The sequence below is a fragment of the Penicillium daleae genome (genome assembly GCF_028827525.1).
Source record: "Penicillium daleae strain IBT 16125 chromosome Unknown utg000007l_segment0_segment0, whole genome shotgun sequence".
Classification (NCBI taxonomy): Eukaryota; Fungi; Ascomycota; class Eurotiomycetes; order Eurotiales; family Aspergillaceae; genus Penicillium; species Penicillium daleae.
Window position 1 is genome coordinate 3344450 of NW_026623155.1, and position 21608 is coordinate 3366057.

Sequence of the window (21608 nt, forward strand, 5' to 3'; positions counted from 1 at the left end):
TCCTGAGAACTTGAACTCGCTCATGGCATTGTACGCTTTGGTTTACTTGGGATGGCCTTTCTCGAAGGCGCCAGCGCCTTTCTTCATCGCAGCAGCAGCTTGTAAATCACCGACCTTCGGTGGCAGCACCAATGCGCTACGATCATTCCGTCTGTAGAAATCAGCTAACACCTGTGCCGTCTTGCTCGGTTGGTCTTCCTGGATGAAATGGCCTGCCTCTGGAAACACCTGAAGCTGGTATTTGCCTATGCGCGGGCAATCATTAGTCCTTGTGTCAAGGTGGGCAAAGAAGGATTGTGCCAGTACCTTGCATTTGCCCAATCATCAGTTCTTTATCCAATCGATCCGTTCCCGCTAACAGCAACAGCTTGCCGCCCCGTGCATCAAGGAATTTGCGACTTAACCCTATAAACCAGTTCTCCCAGAAAGGTTTTGTGGCAGAGAGATTTGTCCGCCATGCCCAGGGACGTGAGCGGTCTGTCGGCTCTGTCTCCTCGTAGATGAGGGATGGGACGGAGACACGAGCTGAAGTGGTATTTCGGATTGTGCGAGAGCGAGTGCTATGGAGTATTTTAGCTGTATGCCACAGATAGAGCATGATATTTTAGGTGGGAGATACTTACTGCCATTCGATGCCTGATGTGAGTGAAGGGAATCGGGTTGGTCGAGTGGAGAGATAATTCTCCATACTTTGGAGGGCGTCCATGGCGGATCCTATCCGAGTTGTCAAGATCAATTACCGGCTTTTGAACTATAGTGGAAATTACCTTCAACAACATCTAGCACTGCATACGCCAGTAGCTTCGAGCCAAGTTCGCCCTTCTTGGCCACATCAGTAATGACTGCACCGCCAAGACTATGACCGACAAGCACAATATCCGGGAGTGTCTCCCAGCCCATTTTCGCCTGTGTCTCGCGAACTACAAAGACGAGGTCTCGGCTGAGAGTATCCAGGTTGAGGTCAAGTTCAATGTTCCCATCAGCCTCGGCCTGAGCAGCGGCCCCAGTGGAAGGACTGTCTTGGTCGAGAGACTTTGATTTGGGAGTCATAGTGGTACGGCCATGGCTTCTTGCGTCAAGGGACAAGACACCAGCTTTCGGAAGGAGTTTCCGGAGCTCTTCTGCACAGGTTGCGAATGAGAGGCCTGACGAGCCTGCGCCGTGATGCATCACGAATAATGGACCTGATTCTGACGGCGGTGTCAGGTACACATGGTGAATGATGTGAATTCCGTCGATTTCCTCGGGGAGGAATAGCTCTTGGCTGAAGAAATCCGTCCAGGAGAGTGCTTGCGTTGATTGCCTAAAGGTTGGTGTTAACTCAATTGCTTGTAGAGACGGTCCTGAAAAGCAGCCCCATGCTTGGTATCGAGTTCAACTAGTAAATACCGAGAATGATAGCAAAAGACATACGTACCCGCTGCTTCTTCGGGCAAACAGATTCCTTGTGGGCGAGGGCATTAGAGTCCCAGTTGAGGAGACCGAGGAAGTCGAGGAGCCCTCCTCTTCGCCATGTTCTTCGCGAATGTTCATTGGGTGGTACATGGGTACTTCGGGGGAAGCTTGCCCAGTTTAGCCTTAGCAAAGGACTTCTGGAGGTCGCTCATGAGATGTACGTTGGGAATAAACAGTGCGGCCACAGGTCCGAAAATGGGGTAATGAAGGTGGGCAATAAGTCGAGGTTGATTGTCGTTCAAGCTAGCCAGCAAGAAATCAATTCAAACACGCTGCTAGGAAGACTTGGGAGGTCACTTTGGATACAACTTGAGATCCTACCACCGCACCGCGTTCATATGGTCGGGGGCCGTGGACAAGGCTAGGCGTGGAAACCTTAGTTAGGTAAGACACTCTACCGCCACAATTTCGTCCCAATTGGGAAATAGACACCTGACTGCCTGATTACCTGTTAAGTCCATACACTGCACTCTCCCTTAAAACCACGCTCAATTAGCCACTTAACTGACCTGCCTAAGGACGCAAGTAAACATCCCTATCATTTACTGTATATCTCAGTCCAGCTACACTATGTCTTACGCTAAGTAGCACCATCCCTCCAAACATCAAGCAAAACAAACTTCTAGAGGTCAATATATAATCACCCGAAAAATAGCATTTAGTATGGTGGTTCGCTGCGTGTTTCTGAATTACTTTAACTACCTAACTGTCCAAATAAATCGGATAAAAAGATAAATAAAAAGCGGCCGAGAGTCAGGCTTACAGACATCAAGAGACTGGGATCTACTTGAATTTGGCCGTGTAGCTTATTCAATGGAGTTACTCGTGACCGTGCTCGATAATGTTAGAGACTAGATACAGACAGAACATGATGGTGACGACCAAGCCGTATGATTGATCGGTTCCAAGATTCTGTCGATCGAATGATTGGGCTCATTATCTAACTCTCGACTCCTCACCAGGCTTTGTCTTCTATGGTGGGAGGGTTCTTTTTCCTCCACGAACACTGCTCACGCCAGACCACACAAGCTTCTCGGGGACCATGGGTTTCATATGAGCAAGCCAGACTTGTTCGTACAAGCCAGGGCTACCATCAATAGCAAGGCTGTTTGGCTCCAAGCTGCCCAAGAAACCATAGTTCTCACAGCAAGCAGATTGCGATCCCCAAAGCGGGCCTATTTGAGGGAAGAGAGCTGGTTGTCAGTACTGAAGGATTGCATGCTGGAGACCAAATGGAAAGAAAGGCATCTTTTACGTACCAGCAGCCCACATGGACCAACCTATATAAACCGGGTTCTCTTCCATGTAATCAACCAAAACCTTAAGCATGTCGTAGCAGCCAGTTGTGTTGGACCCACCAAACTCAGTAATCATGGCTTTAAAGTCATGCTTTTCCAACCAAGATGTCAAATTTGACAGGAAGATCCGTGGGTCAGACACACAATCCACGTGTGAGCCGCTAAAGTCCACATCGAGGTATTCATGGATATCAAACGCCGTATTGTGGATGGGATCGTGTAACTTCCACATCACGTTGGCGTTTGAGTCCTCGCCATTGTCAAACCATGAGTGGCCTCCAGCCCAGTCATTTCCAGGGGCGAGAATCAACTGCTCACATCCTGCTGCTCGGATATGGTCGATGGCCGCCTGGTCATTCTTTAGTACCAAGGATGTATTAGTACCCCACGGCTCGTTCATGAGTCCGAAGATGACTTTTTCATTATGCCTGAACCGTGATGCAAGCTCGCCCCAAAATTCACCAAATTGTTGCGTTGTAGCAGCCTTGGGATCTGACCAGTTTCCAATTACACTACCGCTGAGAGGCTGTTCAGAGGCGTCGTTGTAACGCATGTAGTTGTGAGGATCCAAAATCGCATCTATTCTGCATATCAGTAATCATGGGGACAAGAGTGAAGAGAATTTGGGGGTTGGAGTCTGTAAACTGACAGGCACCCCTAGTGAGTGTGATATGATCAATTGCCTCTTTGTAATACTTGAAGTAGGTCTCATTGAATTTGCTGCCCAATCCATACTCCAGGGGGCACATGCGCTCCAACAGAAAGGCGACACGGAAGAGGTTGACCTTGGATAGAACAAAGTCACGCGTCAGCAGCTTGATTCTATTCTCTATAATTGAGTTTGAGGATGGTAGGAATACCTTGCTTTCTTTTACATAGATATCAACCGCCGAGTTATTAGTGAAGGCGTAGTCGACACCAAACGTTCCCGGAAGCACACCTGGTGCGAATTCTCCGCCAGACTCATCTATGCCTGCCCAGTAAATGGTTGCTAAGGTGGGAGTAATTAGTGCGCTTACACACATAGTGGCAGCTAAAAGCCGTTGGACTCCCATCGCGACTGACGTTGATTTGGTAAACTGCACTGAGTAGCTTTCCCGATACCCCGTAGGTATGGGAGATAGGATATCGTGAAAAAAATAGTGAAAGGAATGTGGCACTAATCTTTGGAGCCGAAGGAATGAATAAAGCGCTACTAGTCACTTAAATTGTTCCTCTGCTCTTCATGGCAGAGAAGCCGAAACACATCCTTGCTCAGGCGATCAAAATATTTCCTATTTGATCCCATTGTTTCCGGTATAAGCGATTTCTACGTGGTCACCAGGGGAGATGTGGAGACCAAAGAATGACTATTGGAAAAAGACAATTCCGAGATCGTCGGACTTGGATCGTATTTACCTTCAACTGTAGAAGAAAGGATCCATTCACCCGTAGATGGCTGGTCCTCGGCTGGTGGAGGAATACAGATTCGGATGTGAAGCCGTTCCCAACGCGGTCGGGGTAAAGCTAAATGCAGTAGCTTCAATATTCTGACTGCGGGGAACCCAAGAAGAATCCCTAGCTGGTATAGCGTCCTATTCCTTGCTTAGATTACCGGGGCGGTACAGGTATAGGTGGAAATTCCTAGTAGTCCTGGCTAGTGAGCCCTAGAAAGATGAGGCACTAGCTCCGCACCACTAAGGGAAATGCAACTAAATTAGCAAAGCTTCCCTCTTTATGAGGCCTCAAGTTTGGATGTGAACTTTACAATTACTTGCGCACTATCATCGTAGAGTGATTATGGATCAAATAGAATCGATGGATCATGTGATGATTGTTTATTTAAGGTTGGAGAGGAGATGATATAGGCGATCGAGGGTAAGCAGATACCAAAATTCAATTGATTATGGAATATACAGCGTCTACTACCCCGCAATTAAATAGTACAGTGGCAGTTGAAAAGTCTGAATCTAGAGACCAAGAAAACGGTCCATCTAAATACGCCCAAACTTTCTGTTTGTTTGAAAGGTATTTCCAAATGGCTTTGGAATTGTCTGTTTAGATACCTGGGCAACATCCCTCGTATTACATACCCAGGATACAGTGTATCTCCAAACTGTTGCATCAACCTTCACTCGTTCATTGATTCCAGCGCCAACCTTGGAAAGAAACACTAGTCCACCTTGGGATTTGCTGGATTACCCCCTGTCAGTTGGGCTACAAAGTGACAGCCCTTTATGAAGCACCTACTCCATCCGCGCTTTTCCAGGGTTCTGTTCGCGAAACCGGCGCCACAGGAGAAACCCAGCCATGGTGAAAATGGTTAGGGGGACTGAAAATACCAGGTATAGCCACCAGAGACGAGAGACCACAAAGATCGGCTCGCTGTTATCCGTTGAAGTATCTAAAGCGATCAAGTTTGTTCCAAACAGACTGCATACAAAGGTGGCTGGGAGATAGAGTAGAGTCATGGCTGCAATAATCTTCATAGAAATGCTGTCTTTGCGTGCTTCTCGGGCGATCTTTGCACTTTCAGAAGCAATCTTGAGATTGATTGTGCTGTCGTGGCCCGTGATAAGATTGTATAGAAGTGTAATGAAATTGCTGGTTCTCCTTTGCAGATTCATGATCCGGCGGTGACGGTCTTCACATAAGTCATGGAGCATAAGTAGGTCGTCACGAACCCTTTGATGCGCTGTGCGTTCAAGTTCTGTTCCATGAAGCTCAGCCAGCCGCCCAAGGCGCTCGTGGTCTCGCAAAAGGTGAGCAATATTTGATGCGTCGCGTTGATTATTGTGCTCCAGGGTGATCAAGTTCCGCGACATCTTATGTAGCAGCTGAATGTATCTTGAGAAGCGATCCGGACTCGTCTCTTCAAATATTGATCCTTGATGAAGTTGTGTCTCGATCCATAGCAACCATTTGATCAGATTGTTGAGCTCGGTATTTCGAGTCGAAAGCACATAGAACATGACCACCAAGTGAAGGACTAGCGGGTGTAGAGACTGCTTTTCCTGGCAACTACCCAGCTGCTTCTCAATACACATGTGATTTTGGGGGAATCCCTTGAATCGCTCACCAATCGCGTGAATCAGATCGCGTAAATCACCATTGGGCTTTGGCAGAATGTATAAGGTGTGCCCTGTTAGAGAATCATAGCGGAAGTAGATAGGCTCGTGTTTGTGGTGAATCTTGATATCAGTCGGTCCCCTGGAGCTGACACTGGAGCTACTGTCCAAGGGGGAGGTGTCGCTCGCCGTATATGACAGATTCTCACTGATGGTGTAGCAAATTTCGGTGGGGTTGTCAGTGGGTGAGAGTCATGTAGTTGCAAAAAACCATGCGAAACTCACCGAGACACGGGCGTCCATTAATTTCCACGCATCGACCATGGTAGCTAGAAAGTAACGGGGAGGACAAAAAAGCGACATCATCCAAGCATATATCCCAAAATGACTCGAGTAGTTTCTGGATCTTCCACTGATCTTCCGGAAATGTGCCGTGTTCGCTCAATAATCTCAGGTGATCATGTGAGATTCATGCTTAGCAGTAAAGGGGGCACAGCATACAGTACATAAATTAATCCGGGCGTCTTAATCTCTAGTGGCGATTCCGACTGTACACGATGCTCAAAATCATGGCTATCTATGTTACATTAGCTTCGATCGCGTTAGATACGAGGTAAGTAGGAAGTAGGATCACCTTGATCTAAGACCACTATTGACGCAGCGCGAGATGAAGAAGCAGAGCGAAATATAGACTGTCCCTGACATAGGAATAGGGCGTTTTCCAACACCGATCTATGGTGGATACTTGGCATGTTGTGCTAAAGGGACGTCCATTCAAATCATTAAGGGAAATGAGTTAAATCTGTATCTCTCAGTAACATGTGACCCTCAAAACATATTTAGAGAATGAGATACTGGGTGAAAGAAGGCATTAAAGAGTAGTGAGAAGCAAGACAGGAAGGATAAGGTCGAGGCTTGGCGGGGGTGGCCGTGCTGGGCAATGCACATTGTTTTTGATTATTTACGCAGAATGGTGGCGGTGTAGTCACTGCATGAAAAAGCACAGCAGATGTCGATCATGCATGAATGAGGGAAGGAAAGTCATTAGCTTGATGCATCGACTGGGGTTTAAATCGCGCAAGCAAAAGCCGGCTTCTCATATCGCTGATCATAAAGAGCTTCGATCATCAGGGGTGTAATAGTTCGCCTTCGACCCACTTGGGTTTGTGGTGCGTATAAGCTTCCAAATTGTCGTAGGTTGTTGCGGGTACTGATCACGGTCTGCTTACTGTATTCAGCCTGTTCAGCCATTTCAGACGTGGTAAAAGATTCACTATTTATCAAATCACGGATAAGAACAAGCTTTATAGGCGAGAGTCTTGGAGCCACGTTGCCTGGACTGATAACTGTAAGTAGGGAACCGTTGTGCAGGAAGTTGTAGCTTGTCCCGGAAGGAAGAGAGGAGGTAGATTACGTCCGAAGTGGTATGATCTGATAAGGTGATTTTGAAATTTTCTGGGTGTTTCAAAATTATGGAACCCCGCTGTAGGCTTTCCTATGAACCAATATAGCCTCTTCTTCCCCTTCTGCTGGCAGTCAGCGGAGCAGTTCATTGAGAACCGCCACGTCTCTCTTGGCGCCTTGGGGTTTGAGGTCGTGTTGGTGACCTGCATCTTCCGCAAGAATTCTTCGTAGCATGCAATGTTATCTTTTGTATCCCCAGATTCTAGCTGGGTCGAGATACGAGCTGGAAATTTGAAATCACAAAAGTGTTGGCATCCCCGTGTTAATGTAACGGGCCAGAGCCTAGGAGATCTACCATGCAGCTATGGCCTTACCGTTCCATTTAATGAATATGTACGATAAAATACTGGTTAATGATACTTGAGAGCTTAAACTAACTTAACGCTATAGAATATTTTATGTCAATTTTAGTTAGCGGATTGGTCGTTCTATTCTATAGGTTTTGCTGTAGAAATAAACACAGATTGATCTATGTAAGCAACTACAACCTTGGAAGGAGACATTGATCTTGGAACGCAAGAATTGCTTGCTTTATTTGAAGAGTTATTTATCGGCCAATGATAATTGTAATACGATAAGGATAGTACTATTTTGAAGTTCATGAACTGCATGTACCATTCCAAGAAAGATGACGCACGACATTTATCTCCCGAAAATCCTCGAATAGAACTAGCCATCCATCATGAAAAAAAAATCAAGCAACCCATCTGTTATTTGTCTTCTTGTTCAATTGTTGGGAGTAAATGCTTCTCTCCATGTTCATCCTTTGTTTTGTTATCAAATCACCCGAAGGGTTTGCTTCTAATCAAGAACTCCTTCCCCACCAAGCAAGGGGAATGAATGACGTCATACGTGCTAGTTATTTATCAAACCTGATCTACCACGAACTATGATCTTCCTGCGCGCGCCCCTCGTTGATTTTGAAATTTCACGGAAGTCAGCCATATTGGGACTATCAAGATGGTCTCTTTCTGGCAAAAGAAAGATGAGCCTGACAGGCCTGGATCGTCTCGCTCTCGGGACGAAGGGCATGGGAGTGGGCCCGCAACAGAACATGAAGAGCCAACTGAGCGTTCGAGGTTGCTACCGCAAAGTAATGATCAAGGATACCTGAGCCCTGATGATCCTGCTGTAAGATAAGCTGTTCAGAGATAATGGTCTTATTGTATACTGATAACCTTCAGGTCTCCCCGTACAATCTATGGAGTGTACGGGCGTTACGAGGACTGGCTCTCATTGCACTAGCTGCGAGCTTCATGTGGTGGACCTTCCTGTTGGTGTCGATATTCGTCAGTCCACCACTGATGCACTCTCGGGGCTCTGGCTTTTTCGCCTTTTCCTACATCACCCTGACAGCGGGCTACCTCGTGCTCGGTCTGCTGTTCTTTGTTGTCCCCTCAAAACCAATGACTGTCTGTGGCATTATTCTTGCCGTTCTTCTCCTGATTGATACGTCTATCATCGTTGGCATACCGGAAATTCGCTTTGAAGAAGGCTGGGTTGGTATTGCTTCCGTCGTCTGGGCTCTTGTCATTTCCGTCTACCAGATTCTTCAGAATCAAGTAGTGACACGCGGCAAACGGGAGGAAGAGGAGCGATTGACTGGTCGTGAAGAGACCCGCCGCTCTCTTCGAGAATGGTTTGCTGTTCTCGCTGAGATAGTCATCCTGGCTATCATGACCTTTGCGACACTGCTGTTCACGGCAACGTTGATCTTGCGTGCTCGGGATGCTTCACTCGAGCCTCCTGGAAAACGGTACTCAGTTCATGGGGACACGTATCAGGTCCATTTAGCATGCGTTGGAAATCGCACCAGTGATCCTCATGAGCCAACAATCCTCGTGGAGGGCGATTATGGCCCTGTTGAACATACATTGCAACCATTTATCGACGATGCGTACCAGTACGGAGCTATTAGCAGGTACTGCTACTGGGACCGACCTGGATTCGGGTGGTCAGATAACGCACCATCACCACATTCAGCAGGCATGTCTGCAGACGTTCTATCCGAAGCCTTGGCGCTGGCTGGTGAATCTGGACCTTGGGTCGTGGTTTCTGCTGGTGTCGGCAGCCTGTATTCTCGACTGTTCGCTAGTCGCCGTCTTCTAGAAGTCAGCGGCATCTTCCTCATTGATCCGCTCCACGAGGCGTATCTTGCTGACATTGGCCAACCTAACCGGGGATTCATGCTATGGCTCCGTGGCATCCTATCACCTCTAGGCTTGGATCGTCTTGCAGGGGCTCTCTTTCGAGGACGCACCCGTGAAGACCGAGTCATCGGCCGCTCCGCCTATCAAACTGGAAAATTCATCAAGGCTAAACTACAAGAGAATCTCGTGGCAGTCACAATGACTTCGGCTGAAGTACAGTCTGCTCGGCATATTCAGATGGGTGCTACTCCTTTAATTGTGGTGAGCTCGGGTCGTAAGATGAGAGCAGACCCGGAGTGGGCCAAGAGACAGGAAGATCTTTCGCATATTACGAATAAGCTACTTTCCTGGGACGTTGTTCACGATGCTCCACATGAAGTGTGGACCGATGGGGAAGGAAGACAGGTTTTGGATAGTCGACTGAAGGATATTGTTCGGGCAAGTCGCGAACACAAGTCTTAGGTTGTTGGCTTTTTTGAGCAGTAGTTCTGTTCTTGTCGGTTATGCTGTTTTTTGTATCTGGTTTCATTTCAGACTATAGATACAGGATTGGGCAGATTGTGGACTAGATTATTTGCGTGCCGAATAGGTATGTTTGATGCGACGAGTGCACGAGGATGGTCGTGCGGCGTAAATGGGGTATTATTTCAGTGCTGTATTTGATTAATGGTACTCTTAATGCAATACATATATGGACATGCGCCCGTTTCTTCATTTATTGAATGCTTAAATCCAGAAGTCCGCCAGCCCACTGATGACAGGCAATAAATGTTGAAGTATGAATAAACCTGTGAAAAGCCTAGCTGAACGCCATTAGGGTCGCTTTTCCATTCCACCTCTCCCCCTTCCTCTCCTACACCCACCGATAGCCACTGACGAGAAGCTCCTTTCGAGAATGCACCTGGAGATACAAAGAGTGACGGTTTCTTGAAACAATCGGGTGACGCCATCTGTAAACCTGCGGTTGTCATCCTATATCTCGAGGACGAGCATGATACGAGCGGGGCCTAATCGAAAGAAAGATGGGAAGAAGATTGGATGTCGGAGAAATAGAACCAATCACTCTAGACTAGTTCCCTTGAACCTCTTAGCAAGCTGTTCACCGTCGGACTTGGGAGAAACGGATCGGGGAAGATAGGCGGCGTGTGCATGATGGGATGGCGGGCGGGTTGCCTCGGCCACGGTGGGCCAGGGCCGCTTAGGGGGGCGCTCACCACTCTCCTGAAGGATTGTCATCAAGGTTGCCCAGCCGGAAGTATTCAGCAGCTGCATTCCATCCACGGGGGCGTGGCCCGTCGCAACTCGACCGAGGAGCGCTTCCTCATCCTGTCGTTCGAATCAAATTAGTATCTGAGAGATATTACCCGCAAAGTATCATTGTGGGAAGAACTGACCTCATTGAACGTAGACAATCCATGCAAGAAGCACAGGAGATGGAAGTCGGATACGCCCTGAACAGCCTTGTCGGGGTCTCCAGGTGACATCAACTTTTGAGCCACATGTCGCAGTTCCTGACTTTCACCGATGATCTCGCGGTTCTCGATGGGGAATTTGCTGTTGGTGAAAAGGGGCATAGACTCGGTGGGGAAACCGTGTGTCAGCGTGACCAGCAAATAATCCACGGGGAAGCTTGGTTTAGCATTCTCCTGGACGCTTGCACCATATTCGTTGATCCGGCGGAAGAAAACTTCGGGAATGTATCGTGTCTTGCTGCCTACATCGTCGTCATCCTCGGACTGCACAAGCATGACAGAGGGTTCTGCAGAAGGTTCAACGATGTCGGCTCGAACCATCTCTACTGCTGATACGGTTGCCTGATATGAGCTCACGGAAATGGCGCCAGTCTCATCTCCACTCAGCACACACGTGACGAAGTCAGAGCCAAAACGCCCCGTCCGGCTCCATTTCGTGGCTTTGGGGTTCTGAGCCTGGAGCCGAGAGGCGAATGCAATTTCGAGGGATGACAGGTAGTATGAATCGATGTGCCGTTTGCAAACCACAGAGCCATCTCCACGGCCCGCGTCGAGGAGATCTGTGAAAATGACTCCTACCTTCTGCAGGCCACACAGCTGAGCGACTTCGTCAATCTCCTTCTCATTATGCCAGTCACGAAGTGTAACACCATCAATCTCGCCGTTCTGTGGGGGCTCGTAGATTGCTTGGACAACTGCCTTCACGCCCAGAGGTACCTCAGTGTATTCTTCGTATGTCCCGTAGAGGAATCCCAAACGTTGAGCACCAGACTTCCGCCAGAAGTCCAAGAGAGAGTTGATCAGGTCAGGGGACGAGAACTCCACGTGGTCGACCATGCGGAACTCTTGAGGCTGTAGACTGATCGCACTGGGCTGGCACTTTGTGCAAATACCCTCTGGCCACTGAGGGTGCCCGGATGGACAGTCGCGCTGTACGCGATAGTATGGCTCACTGAGTGGCGGCATGTATGAGCTCTTCATCTCCGGCTTGTTGGTTGCAGCATTGATCTTGCGAAGGTATGAGTGGAACGAGAGGTGCTTGATCTTCTTCTCTGCGAGGTACTTGGCATCGTAGGGCTCCAGAGGCATACAGTAGTCGCACATTCCCCGTGGACCATGCTTGCACATCCGTTGGTCCTTGTTCCGCTTGATCTTGCCATCCTTCTTATCGAGAAGATCGTCCAGTGGGGACTGCTGCACCACGTCCCATGGATTTGGAATGTTGAGTGTTGGCGAGGTAGGTTGGGGGCGGATTGGCACAGTCTGTTTTTGAGGAACTGGAGCTCCATTTAGTCGACGTTCGGAGGGGGGAGGTGCGTGTCCATTGGCGGTGCCGTTCTGTTGAGCAGCTCGTTCCCGATAACCGACGAAGAGCTTATCGCCATGCCTAATGGATTGTACAAATGAGTATACTTGATGGCTGGGTAGCTCAGAGGCACTGTCAGAATTACTCACTTGAGGCCAACTTGTGCGATAGCAACTCCACCCAAGGCTTCTAGTTCTCTCTCTTCCCCGCCAGTGCCGATCGGTTTATTAGAGAGGGTAATCGATGAGGGGTCAACCTCCGAGGGAAGATGTTCGATGATCTGATTTTGGAGCACTATTAGCCTCAGTTCCACCAAAATACCCCGTCGCGACTGGTCTCGACAACACCTTTTCTTGGAGAGAGGTAAACTGGTCCTGCTGGTTGACCGTCAATCGAAATTGGCCATTCCTGCTCTCGAATCTCAGCAGGATCGGACGGTCCGCCATTCTGGGAGACAGGCTCTCAGTTCAACTTGAATATGGGCAAGATGCAGGGGAAAGTGTTGGGTATCTTCAATAACTTAGAAGAGCAGGCGCATAATGTAGAGTGAGGAAGAAGACTTGGAGCTGCCATCAAAGCTCCAGCAGGTCACGTCACAACATGCGGGCGGTGAGCGCCACAGCTCGCGGGCGGTGAACGTTACATGATAACCAGATATACACGTGATCGAGGGGAATTAGCGATATAATAATCTATGTAATACAAGTACAATAAACACTAGGCACTGGAAATTTCCAGACCAGGGGGCTTATTCAATGGGTGTTATTTGAATAAAATGTGGCCTAGGAGATGAAGTAGGGTGGGTGAGTATGTGCTACTTTCTTGCATAGTCATGCCGGACAGTAGAAGCGGCCTACAAAGTCTACAATTGGTTTGCACAGCTTTGATACCATAGTGTGACGAGAACTTTCCATTCAGGGAGAATTAGCTTTTTATCTAGGAGAAGCCTCTAGGATCAAAGGTGGTCATGTATATCCATATCGTCATCAATAATTCGAAACGCCTACGAGAACGCCCCCAGGAAGTCACAAAGGAAACCCAGAACAAGTGCAAAGAGGAAAAGCTAGACCCAATCAGTTACAGAATAGTACACTTCTTGGGCAAGCCACATGGTCCTCCTTCACTGTCCCTCTCCTTTGCTGCTTCCCGGTTGCCCTGCTGCTGCTGCTGGGCAGGCCGCTCAGACTGCTGAGCAGCTGCACCGGCAGCGGGGGCCGAGGTCTCGGGCTTCGACTCGGCACTGCCATGCAGTCAGTTGACCTTGGCAACGGCTTCGTAGAAGGCCTTGCCCTGAGCCTCAGCAATCTGGAGCTCGAGAGCGGTAGGCTGGCGAGAACCGTCGACACCCTAGGAGAATCAGTTAGCTGGGGGAGAATTCACGCTAGACATTGAGTGTTTTGAGGCAGGCTTACAGCGAAGGTACCAGCACCCCAGGGGCTGCTACCGTGGACCTCCTCGAGGTTGGCAAGGAGGGGGAAGGTGGTCTTGTAACCCAGAGGGACGTAGATGAAGCCGTGGTGGGCGAGAGTGCTCATGGAGGAAATGACGGTCGACTCCTGGCCACCGCCAGGGGTACCAGTGGAAACGAAGACACCAGCATACTTGCCCCAGTAGCCGCCGGAGGCCCAGATGGAGCCGGTCTTGTCCCAGAAGGTCTTCCACTGAGCGGGGAAGTTACCGTAACGGGTGGGGATACCGAAGAGGACGGCATCGTACTCCAGAAGCTCGGTGGGCTCAACAATGGGATAGCTGGACTTGGCAGGGGCGTGCATCTTGGCGAGAACCTCCTCAGAGAGAGTCTCAGCAATCCTGGAGAAGGTTGTTAGCTTCAAGCCCAAGGAACGAATCGGTTCAATGCAGTGCCGTACTGATAGATGGTAGCCTCGCCGCCAGCAGCCTCAATACCCTTCTTCTCAGCCTCGGCCAACTTCTGGATGTGGCCGTACATCGAGTACTGGTAACCTGGAAGTTAGTCGCGGAAGTCATCGGAAGAGGAAAGACCTTTGTAATGGGGGAATTGACATACGAAGACGATAGCAACCTTGGGCGCCATGGTGAATGGATATGGACTGGAGAGTGGAAGAAAGAGGTAGAGAGAGGAGAGTACAAAGAAGGTTGGAGAGACAATGGAAGGAGTCGTAGAGCGGGGGAGGGGAGCTTAAGTATTCCCAGGACGATAGCACTCTGGACCTCGACCCCCACCAGCCACTCGAGGGCTTCTTGGCTCCTTGCTGGGCCAATTGCTTTTCGTTACGGTATGATGTCGATTAGCAAAGCATAGCAAAGCTTCACGCAAGCGCATCAGTCATTGATGACAGAGCATTGCGGCATGCTGATTGGCCCGGCAGGGTCCACCCGGGTCTACACGGATTTAGCTGTGTTTTGTCGAGTCTGACCGATTTCTGACAAATGAAGATCAGTCGCCAAGAGAGAGGATACTGGGTTTGTCCGTACAGTTTTTCCTTTGACCAGATATGCAAGTCAGATTATCGGGATGCAGTCGAAGGAAGGTCTCGGTTGGAGCTCAATTGATTCTCTCTTTCCTTTTCCTCCAGCATCCTAGGCCTAGGGCAATGACGAAAGCACGTAGCGAGAGCTTAGTCGATGTCGATGATGTCATTGACTTTCAAAACATTCTCTGCGGGCTGGTACATAAATGATACCTCAAACCTCTCTCGTATTGACCACCCAATCACATCAAGGTCGTATCAAGGTCGTGCAATACGACCTTGAAAGGCCAATTATGCAGTGACCGACCAATTGGCTTTCGTAGCTGAAGATTAGCCCTTGAACTGTCTGCTTACGGGAGTAGTAACGGGATACGCTTATTGTTCAGAGGCAGCGGAAAAAAGCCGTTGGCGGATTCCATGGAATTTCTGGTTATTATTAATCGTTGATTTTGGGCTAATCTGATCTTATCATACATCCGGCTATATGAATTTTGAATGGGTATCTTGATGACAATCTTCAGCGACCGCCAGTAACTAAATCCAGAAGAAGACAATGCTCCCCAAAAACACCCCCGCCGTGAAAATGCAAGTCCGCAGAAATGTGGCGCCTCTGGTAGGCAACATGTACTCCGTAATCTAACCCCTCCCTCGGCCGCGATAACGGCCTCGCATGAAACCACCTCCCCGGCCACGTTCACTCCGCCACTCGCGCTCTCGTTCCTTCTCACGCTCTTGTTCTTCGCGGATCAGAGCACGCTCATGCTCCAGCTCTTCCTCGGTCTTTTCTGTCCGCATGGTTGGCCGCGGGAGATTCTCCGTCCATCGAGGGTGTGCATTCGTGCAGCTTTTGCCGTCGGGGCAGAAGCCGGCAAGGTAGAACAGGCAGAGCTTTCGGCGAACGTGTCGCTTGGCGCAGAGAGGGCCCAGTTCACAGAATCCCCGATCGTAGTGCTCACATGGTGGCAATCGGGCCTCTTCGCGAACGTGTTGATAGAGACAGTCATCGCCGTTGGGGCAGTATCCGGACCGGGAGAAGGATTGGCATTCGGGCATGCGTCGCAGGTTGTATTCGTGCAGATACTCGCACTTCAGCCCCTTCTTGCAGAGGCCCTTGAGGAAATGCTTGCAGACGAGCGAGCCATGTGTGGTGGATGGTGCCATCCCTGAGGCGGTGGTTGTAGATGTGGTGACTCGGGAAGGAGTAGGATGTCGGTCTGGGCAAGCAGGGCCTAATGGGCAGTGGCCTTCGCCGTAGGCCTTGCAGACGGGGACATCGCTGGCGAGGCCGAAGCCGAAGCTCTTGCGGAGGAAGGGCGTGAAGGAGAAATCGTTGTAGCTAGGGTCGCGCGTGGGCTCTGCAGAGAGGACGCGAGAAGCCGCGTTGTGAACATCGGCGGTCATGTTGGCTTTGAAGCTGAACAAGCTTCGAGATGTGACAGTGCTCGCTTAGAGAGGGATTAGAAAGCTATTCCAAGAGGTCGAGGCGTAGTAGAATAGAAGGTCGACAGTAAATAGCCCGCCAGGAATAACTGGGCTGTCGAAAGATGAGTTTCGCGAGAAGATGACTAAGATCCGAGATAGGTCGAAGGTTCTGGTGGCCTTACAAATTTGGCGACTACACTGTTTGCACACGTTTGCTAGAGAAATACCTCGCCACCTAACTATCAACAGCCAATGAGTAATTCTTTACACTTTCAAATCTCATGAAAATTATTCTATTCGACCATAAGCCAGTATACCAGTTCAATTTAAAACTCTATGGACTAAACATATCTGAGGTTGCTGTATCGAAGTTTCCTCTAGACAGACCAATCATGCGGTCGGTTTATTGATCAGCCCGAGCTGCTGATCCATCACTTCATGAATCATCTGCTCCCAAGAGCGCCATTTCATCCCAAGTTCTTGCTCCGCTTTGCTGGTGTCTAATGGGAAAGATCCCACTTCCGTCTCGACACTAATTTTTGCGCCGACATTAGGATAGTCCCTGTGCACAATTTGTGCAACCTCTTTCCAGGTTGTCCGTTTGCCAGCCAGCAGGTATTTTGCGCCATTAGGAATATTCGGACTAAGGGCTTTGACGTGCGCTTCAGCGACATCCTCGATATGCACTCCGGATGCCGGGCTACCAAGGATGCCAGTCATAACGGGCTTCCAAAGAACACCATTGGATCCGATCCCCTCTTCCGCAGATGTCTGTACTAGGTTCTTTCCGAACACATAGGCTGGGTGAATCGAGACCAGCGAGTAGTGCGGCTTCGCGGTCTGCCAGAAGCTCCAGGCCGCGTTATTGGCTAGTAGCTTTGATGCGTGGTAGAGCCTGAAAGCCGTGCTCTCTGGGTTTTGGGGGTCCTCGAAGTTTGAATCTTCATCGACGCTGAAATCCCAGTCGTTGTCCTCTAGAAGAAAGGGAAAAGAGTCAACGCCTATCACCAAATATCAGAGCCAGGAATATATTTACCTTTCACAGTGCCACCTTCAGGAAGTCCAGTAAACGGAATAAAAGCAGCCATGGAAGACGTAACCACCACTTTCTTGATGCTGGCGACCCGCTCAGCCTCCTTCAGCAAGGCCGTCGTTCCTTTGATAGCCGGAATGAAGTAATCGTTCTTGTCTGTTCCTTGCGGGAGAGGGGAGGCAAGGTGCAGAATGTAGTCAACTCCGTTCAGCTTTCCATGAAAAGCCGTTTCGTCCGTCAGATCGGGTACAGTCACATATTCAACCTGCTGACTATACTCAGACAACAAGGCTTGGAGCTTTGCTGATGGCTTTCGAACGGATATCCGGAGTCGGTAACCTGCTTTCAGGGCAGTGAGAGCAGTTGTAGCCCCGATAAAACCGGTTGCGCCCGTGATGAAAATCAATTCTCCTGTCATGATGATTTGTTCTTGTCAAGTGTTTGCCAAAACGATGGATGATTGTTGGAAAAGCAAGTTTACACTTGAAGCAGCTGGAATTTATACGTAGGAGATTCTCTGTGTTTCTCAACAATCTTACCAATCTCAGACTTACCAATCCAGAATTTGATGATAATATCATCGAGGTCATTAATCCTCCTCATTGCACTATCCAGAATTACGACTAACATATGCATATCTTACTTAGGCACTGTGTAGCCTGCATGGTGTGACAGTACCACAGGAATTTATAATCAATTGCATCAGTTTTAAAACAAGGTCAACCAGTGATGACATTAAGGTTATCCTAGTTTGAACACCCCTGGTCTATCAGAATACCGAGGCGAATCGTTTTTGATAAGGTGATCAGGGAATTGGTAGAGTGCCGGGGAAGATGATTGGCGGCCGGCGATTTTGATATTACGCTATCTCCCCGAACACTTGGTACACCACGCACTAAAGTACGCTATCCAGATGGAGTTGATAAAATAATACGCCCGAGGGAATTGCGCGAAACTAGATTTCTATTTCCGGGAGTATTTATGTGAAGCTATAACGCCCCCTCGTAGATAGCCCTTTTTTTATTATCAAAGTTCTCTCTGTCTGCGCTACAAACACAGTCTCAAGATGCCTGTTTGGTATATCAATCATAGTCCTAATGTATTTTCCGCGGCCGAGAAGCAGCAACTGGCCAAGTCCATCACGAATATCTATGTCTCCAGCGGTTTACCCGCGTTCTACGTTCAAGTCCACTTCGTGGAGGACGCCGCTGGCTCTGCATTCGTCGGTGGCGAAATTCACCCCAAATTCGCAGGGATAACAATCTATCATCTCGCGCGTGCCTTCACGAGTGACGAAATCAAACAGCGGTTTCACTCGCGCGTTAACGACGTCCTCAGCCCTGTGTTCGAACCCAAAGGCATGGACTGGGAATACTTTATTACGGAGGCATCAAGAGATCTGTGGAGGATGAATGGTCTTGTACCCCCCGCAGCTGGTTCCGAGGAAGAGAAAGAATGGGTGCGAGTCAACAGAGCCGTGAAGTATTAGCGACTAGTTCAATGCAAGAATCTGGAAGGCGGCGGCTACGTCGATTCTAGCTACTCCAACTCTCGCACTGGCGAAATCTTTGGTCAACATCGATCATATAGTTGTAGGCGACCGAAAGTGTTGGACTTTGTATCGCGATCCAAGGCAGAAAGGAGCTCTGCTCAACGCTCCACACTTCCATTGTCATCCGTTGAGCGTATCTACAGGGAGTACATTACCAATGTCTCGGATAACTTGCCCAGTGGTCGACACATCGCGGGGAAGAGTAAGGGGTCGACACAAATCCTGTCGCACTGCCTCACCTTGCAAAGTCTCGGCCAATTGATTGGGCGTAGCGGGCGATCCGAGCATAGCGAGAAAAAAAAGCAAATATAACAGCTATGTCTGCGTGACGCTCGTGGTCTGGGCTGGTCGATGTCCCCGCCACGGGGAGACCGGAATTCCACGAGGCCATCTCCATGGAAAATAGCGCATCTTCAAGGAGGACGATGGGATGTCTGCCCCTGGCGGTTGCCTGCGCGCAGTTGGCGCCCTGATCCGCGCTAGCTTCGAGGACAAGGCCAAGGGACAAAAGATCGAGGAGCTGACAGACTGAGTTTCCGCCTCTGCGAATCCCCCACATGCAAGTCCATCACAAGCGAATGGGCTGTCGCCTAATCGGGTTGACTGCAGGCGTTAGTCAAATCTCACCGCACGTCATCTGGGGTTGTGAGGCGCTGCCCCTGGTGTGCGGTGGCCTTTCAACGGGTCTCGCGACGCCTGCTGGTGAGATCTCCAAGGTGCCGCCTGGGTTGACTACAACCCAAGGGACGAGTGGCCAGTCCAGGGCCCAGGCTGCAGTAGTGATTGGCGGCAATACGAAGACCAGTCTCCCAGCCCCTTCACGGTTGGTCGCTCCATCATCCCCCATGTTTGCCAGCGAGAAAATTCTGAATTCTGGCATGCCTCGCGCTAGGCCGAGAGCCCCGCACATTCGCACCGTGCGATCGTATCCAATTGATGGCGGATCGTTCTTGAGGAGGGAGGGGGGACCGAATGGGCGCCCCCACAAGGTCACAGCCCCCAGAATCAGACGTGCATTGTGAATCTCAATTTTAGCCGGTAACCATCCAATCGTGCGGATGATAATTTGGTTTATGCGGAGAAAAATCGAGACGACCAACTCACCAGTGCCTTTCGCGACAGACTCAGCAGCTACCCACGTGACGCATGCCTGATTGGGAAGCACACCGGGGAGAGTTGTGCACGCGCTTGTTTCTTTTTTGTATTTCTTCAATTGACCCTACCTTCCTGCTCGCGTGCTTCCTGGTTCCTTTTGGCAAATCTCGTCTCGCTCAGGGGGGTTTCTTTTGTATCTTCTCGGGCTCGTCTTCCTTTTTAAAGGGCCGAGGCTTTCCTTTCAGAGCCAAGGCATGTTCTCTGGCATGTTCCGCCGGCGGCAGGCTGTTGACCCCGCTGCTGCCGAGTCGCCCGCTACATACGAAGTGCCTTTGTACACCAACGCAGCCTACTACCCTAACTGGCGGATCTACAAGAAACAGCCTCCTTCATCGCTGCGCCTGGGGTTTATTTCTCACGTATTCTACGCCTTTGCTTGGTACGTAGCCAATCATCTCCGAGGAATCGTATAGATAGGCGCGCTAATCTCGATCTGGAATCCTTGCAGGGTGAAAGACGATGGCACAATTTATGTAAGTCTGATATCACTGCTCCATATTTTCCAAATCTAGTATATCTGGATATCTCTAATCGGACGGCCCTTTGCAGTTGAGTGATGAGTGGGCCGATACCCAGATGCCGGTTGACGGCACGGAAGGCTGCCTCCGTGCCTTTGTCCAGTTGAAACAGCAATACTCGAAGATGCGGGTCATTCTCTCCGTTGGCGGCGGCGGCAAAGGAAGTGAGAATTTTGCAGCCGTTGCTCATAGTCGGTCTCGCGTGGAGACATTCATTCGTAGTGCACGAGCACTGGTGGATGAGTTTGGACTGGATGGTATTGATGGTAAGTCGCTGATGATACATAACATGATAAACCTACGGCAAGAGAGAGAAGAATTTTAACGGTCCATGTAGTGGATTGGGAACATCCCGCAGACCTCAAGCAGGGGAAGGACTACATTCGTCTAATCGCCAAGCTGCGCGAAGTGTTGCCTGCTCCACGCTATGTTCTAACCTCCTGTCTCCCCGCTGGTCAATGGGCTCTGCGAAATATTGATCTGGCAGAGGCGCAGAGGTATCTAGACATGATCAACCTCATGGCTTATGACTTTTCTGGGCCTTGGGAGGCCGAAACCGGTCACCAGGCCCAACTCTACGGCTCGCCTATCTCAGGCTACTCGGCGGTTGACTATGTAATGTCGCAAGGGGTACCCTCACGAAAAATCATCCTGGGCGTGCCAGTGTATGGACGCTCATTCCTTGGCAGCAACGGACCTGGTCAACGGTATACTGGTACCGGCGGCGAGGATGGCGTCTTCGACTACCACGATCTCCCACGGCCAGAAGCCCAAGAATATCATGATAAAGAGGCCGGTGCTGCATCTTGTGTTGGACCAGATGGGGGGTTTGTGACCTATGATATTCCTGCGACAATACAACAAAAAGCGGAATTTGTGACCTCGTCGAAATTGGGTGGGCTGTTTTACTGGCATATTTGCTCCGATGCCCGAGGGCCACGCAGCCTGATCGAAACCGGGTATAACACGCTTCATGAAATGTAATATATCAGAGGGCATGATCGCATTCTTCCAAAAACAATGAAAAAGGCAATATTCTATATGGGCGCACAGGGTAGGCTTGCTTTCAGATTATTCGTTACGCACATGTTTCGCAACTTAATTAAAACGAAGACGTCATAAAATGCGCCCTCGACGAAGGCGTTCAATGTTGATACGCTGTTTCGGCGCTTTAACGGCGAAGTGTGGATGATCTCTTGATCAGAAGCACGAGAGCCGAACGGCCGAGGTCCATTTGCAGAATGTGTCAGGTCAACTAAACTTTGGTGGCACCCATCAGCTCCCCC

At 49.6% G+C, this 21608-nt stretch overlaps 9 protein-coding genes across 9 annotated transcripts; 3 read left to right on the plus strand and 6 right to left on the minus strand.

Moving 5' to 3' along the window:
• Positions 1–42: 42 nt before the first annotated feature.
• Positions 43–1545, minus strand: ppe1 (putative ribosomal protein/carboxylic ester hydrolase (Ppe1); the record flags this gene model as incomplete). Its single annotated transcript, XM_056911759.1, has 5 exons — positions 43–245; positions 307–560; positions 624–714; positions 768–1303; positions 1418–1545. The coding sequence occupies 5 exons, from the start codon at positions 1543–1545 to the stop codon at positions 43–45; spliced, it is 1212 nt and encodes a 403-aa protein (XP_056764585.1).
• A 1161-nt stretch (positions 1546–2706) lies between these two features.
• N7458_008378 (glycoside hydrolase family 5 protein) lies at positions 2707–3808 on the minus strand (the record flags this gene model as incomplete). Its single annotated transcript, XM_056911760.1, has 2 exons — positions 2707–3332; positions 3403–3808. 2 exons carry the CDS (start codon positions 3806–3808, stop codon positions 2707–2709), a joined length of 1032 nt encoding a protein of 343 aa, XP_056764586.1.
• Positions 3809–8224: 4416 nt separating this feature from the next.
• Positions 8225–9876, plus strand: N7458_008379 (DUF2417 domain-containing alpha/beta hydrolase; the record flags this gene model as incomplete). The annotated part of the gene is made up of 2 exons (XM_056911761.1): positions 8225–8395; positions 8449–9876. 2 exons carry the CDS (start codon positions 8225–8227, stop codon positions 9874–9876), a joined length of 1599 nt encoding a protein of 532 aa, XP_056764587.1.
• A 597-nt stretch (positions 9877–10473) lies between these two features.
• On the minus strand, positions 10474–12638 carry npl4 (nuclear protein localization protein 4; the record flags this gene model as incomplete). The annotated part of the gene is made up of 4 exons (XM_056911762.1): positions 10474–10740; positions 10809–12273; positions 12342–12472; positions 12540–12638. 4 exons carry the CDS (start codon positions 12636–12638, stop codon positions 10474–10476), a joined length of 1962 nt encoding a protein of 653 aa, XP_056764588.1.
• Positions 12639–13269: 631 nt separating this feature from the next.
• pst2 (putative NADH-quinone oxidoreductase Pst2) lies at positions 13270–14245 on the minus strand (the record flags this gene model as incomplete). The annotated part of the gene is made up of 5 exons (XM_056911763.1): positions 13270–13425; positions 13453–13539; positions 13605–14001; positions 14061–14146; positions 14219–14245. The coding sequence occupies 5 exons, from the start codon at positions 14243–14245 to the stop codon at positions 13270–13272; spliced, it is 753 nt and encodes a 250-aa protein (XP_056764589.1).
• Positions 14246–15278: 1033 nt separating this feature from the next.
• Positions 15279–16043, minus strand: yth1 (cleavage polyadenylation factor RNA-binding subunit YTH1; the record flags this gene model as incomplete). Its single annotated transcript, XM_056911764.1, has 1 exon — positions 15279–16043. One exon carries the CDS (start codon positions 16041–16043, stop codon positions 15279–15281), a length of 765 nt encoding a protein of 254 aa, XP_056764590.1.
• A 411-nt stretch (positions 16044–16454) lies between these two features.
• N7458_008383 (uncharacterized protein) lies at positions 16455–17515 on the minus strand (the record flags this gene model as incomplete). The annotated part of the gene is made up of 2 exons (XM_056911765.1): positions 16455–17038; positions 17101–17515. 2 exons carry the CDS (start codon positions 17513–17515, stop codon positions 16455–16457), a joined length of 999 nt encoding a protein of 332 aa, XP_056764591.1.
• A 648-nt stretch (positions 17516–18163) lies between these two features.
• Positions 18164–18586, plus strand: N7458_008384 (tautomerase family protein; the record flags this gene model as incomplete). Its single annotated transcript, XM_056911766.1, has 1 exon — positions 18164–18586. The coding sequence occupies one exon, from the start codon at positions 18164–18166 to the stop codon at positions 18584–18586; it is 423 nt and encodes a 140-aa protein (XP_056764592.1).
• A 1412-nt stretch (positions 18587–19998) lies between these two features.
• Positions 19999–21306, plus strand: N7458_008385 (glycoside hydrolase family 18 protein; the record flags this gene model as incomplete). The annotated part of the gene is made up of 4 exons (XM_056911767.1): positions 19999–20183; positions 20253–20277; positions 20354–20588; positions 20660–21306. The coding sequence occupies 4 exons, from the start codon at positions 19999–20001 to the stop codon at positions 21304–21306; spliced, it is 1092 nt and encodes a 363-aa protein (XP_056764593.1).
• Positions 21307–21608: the final 302 nt, after the last annotated feature.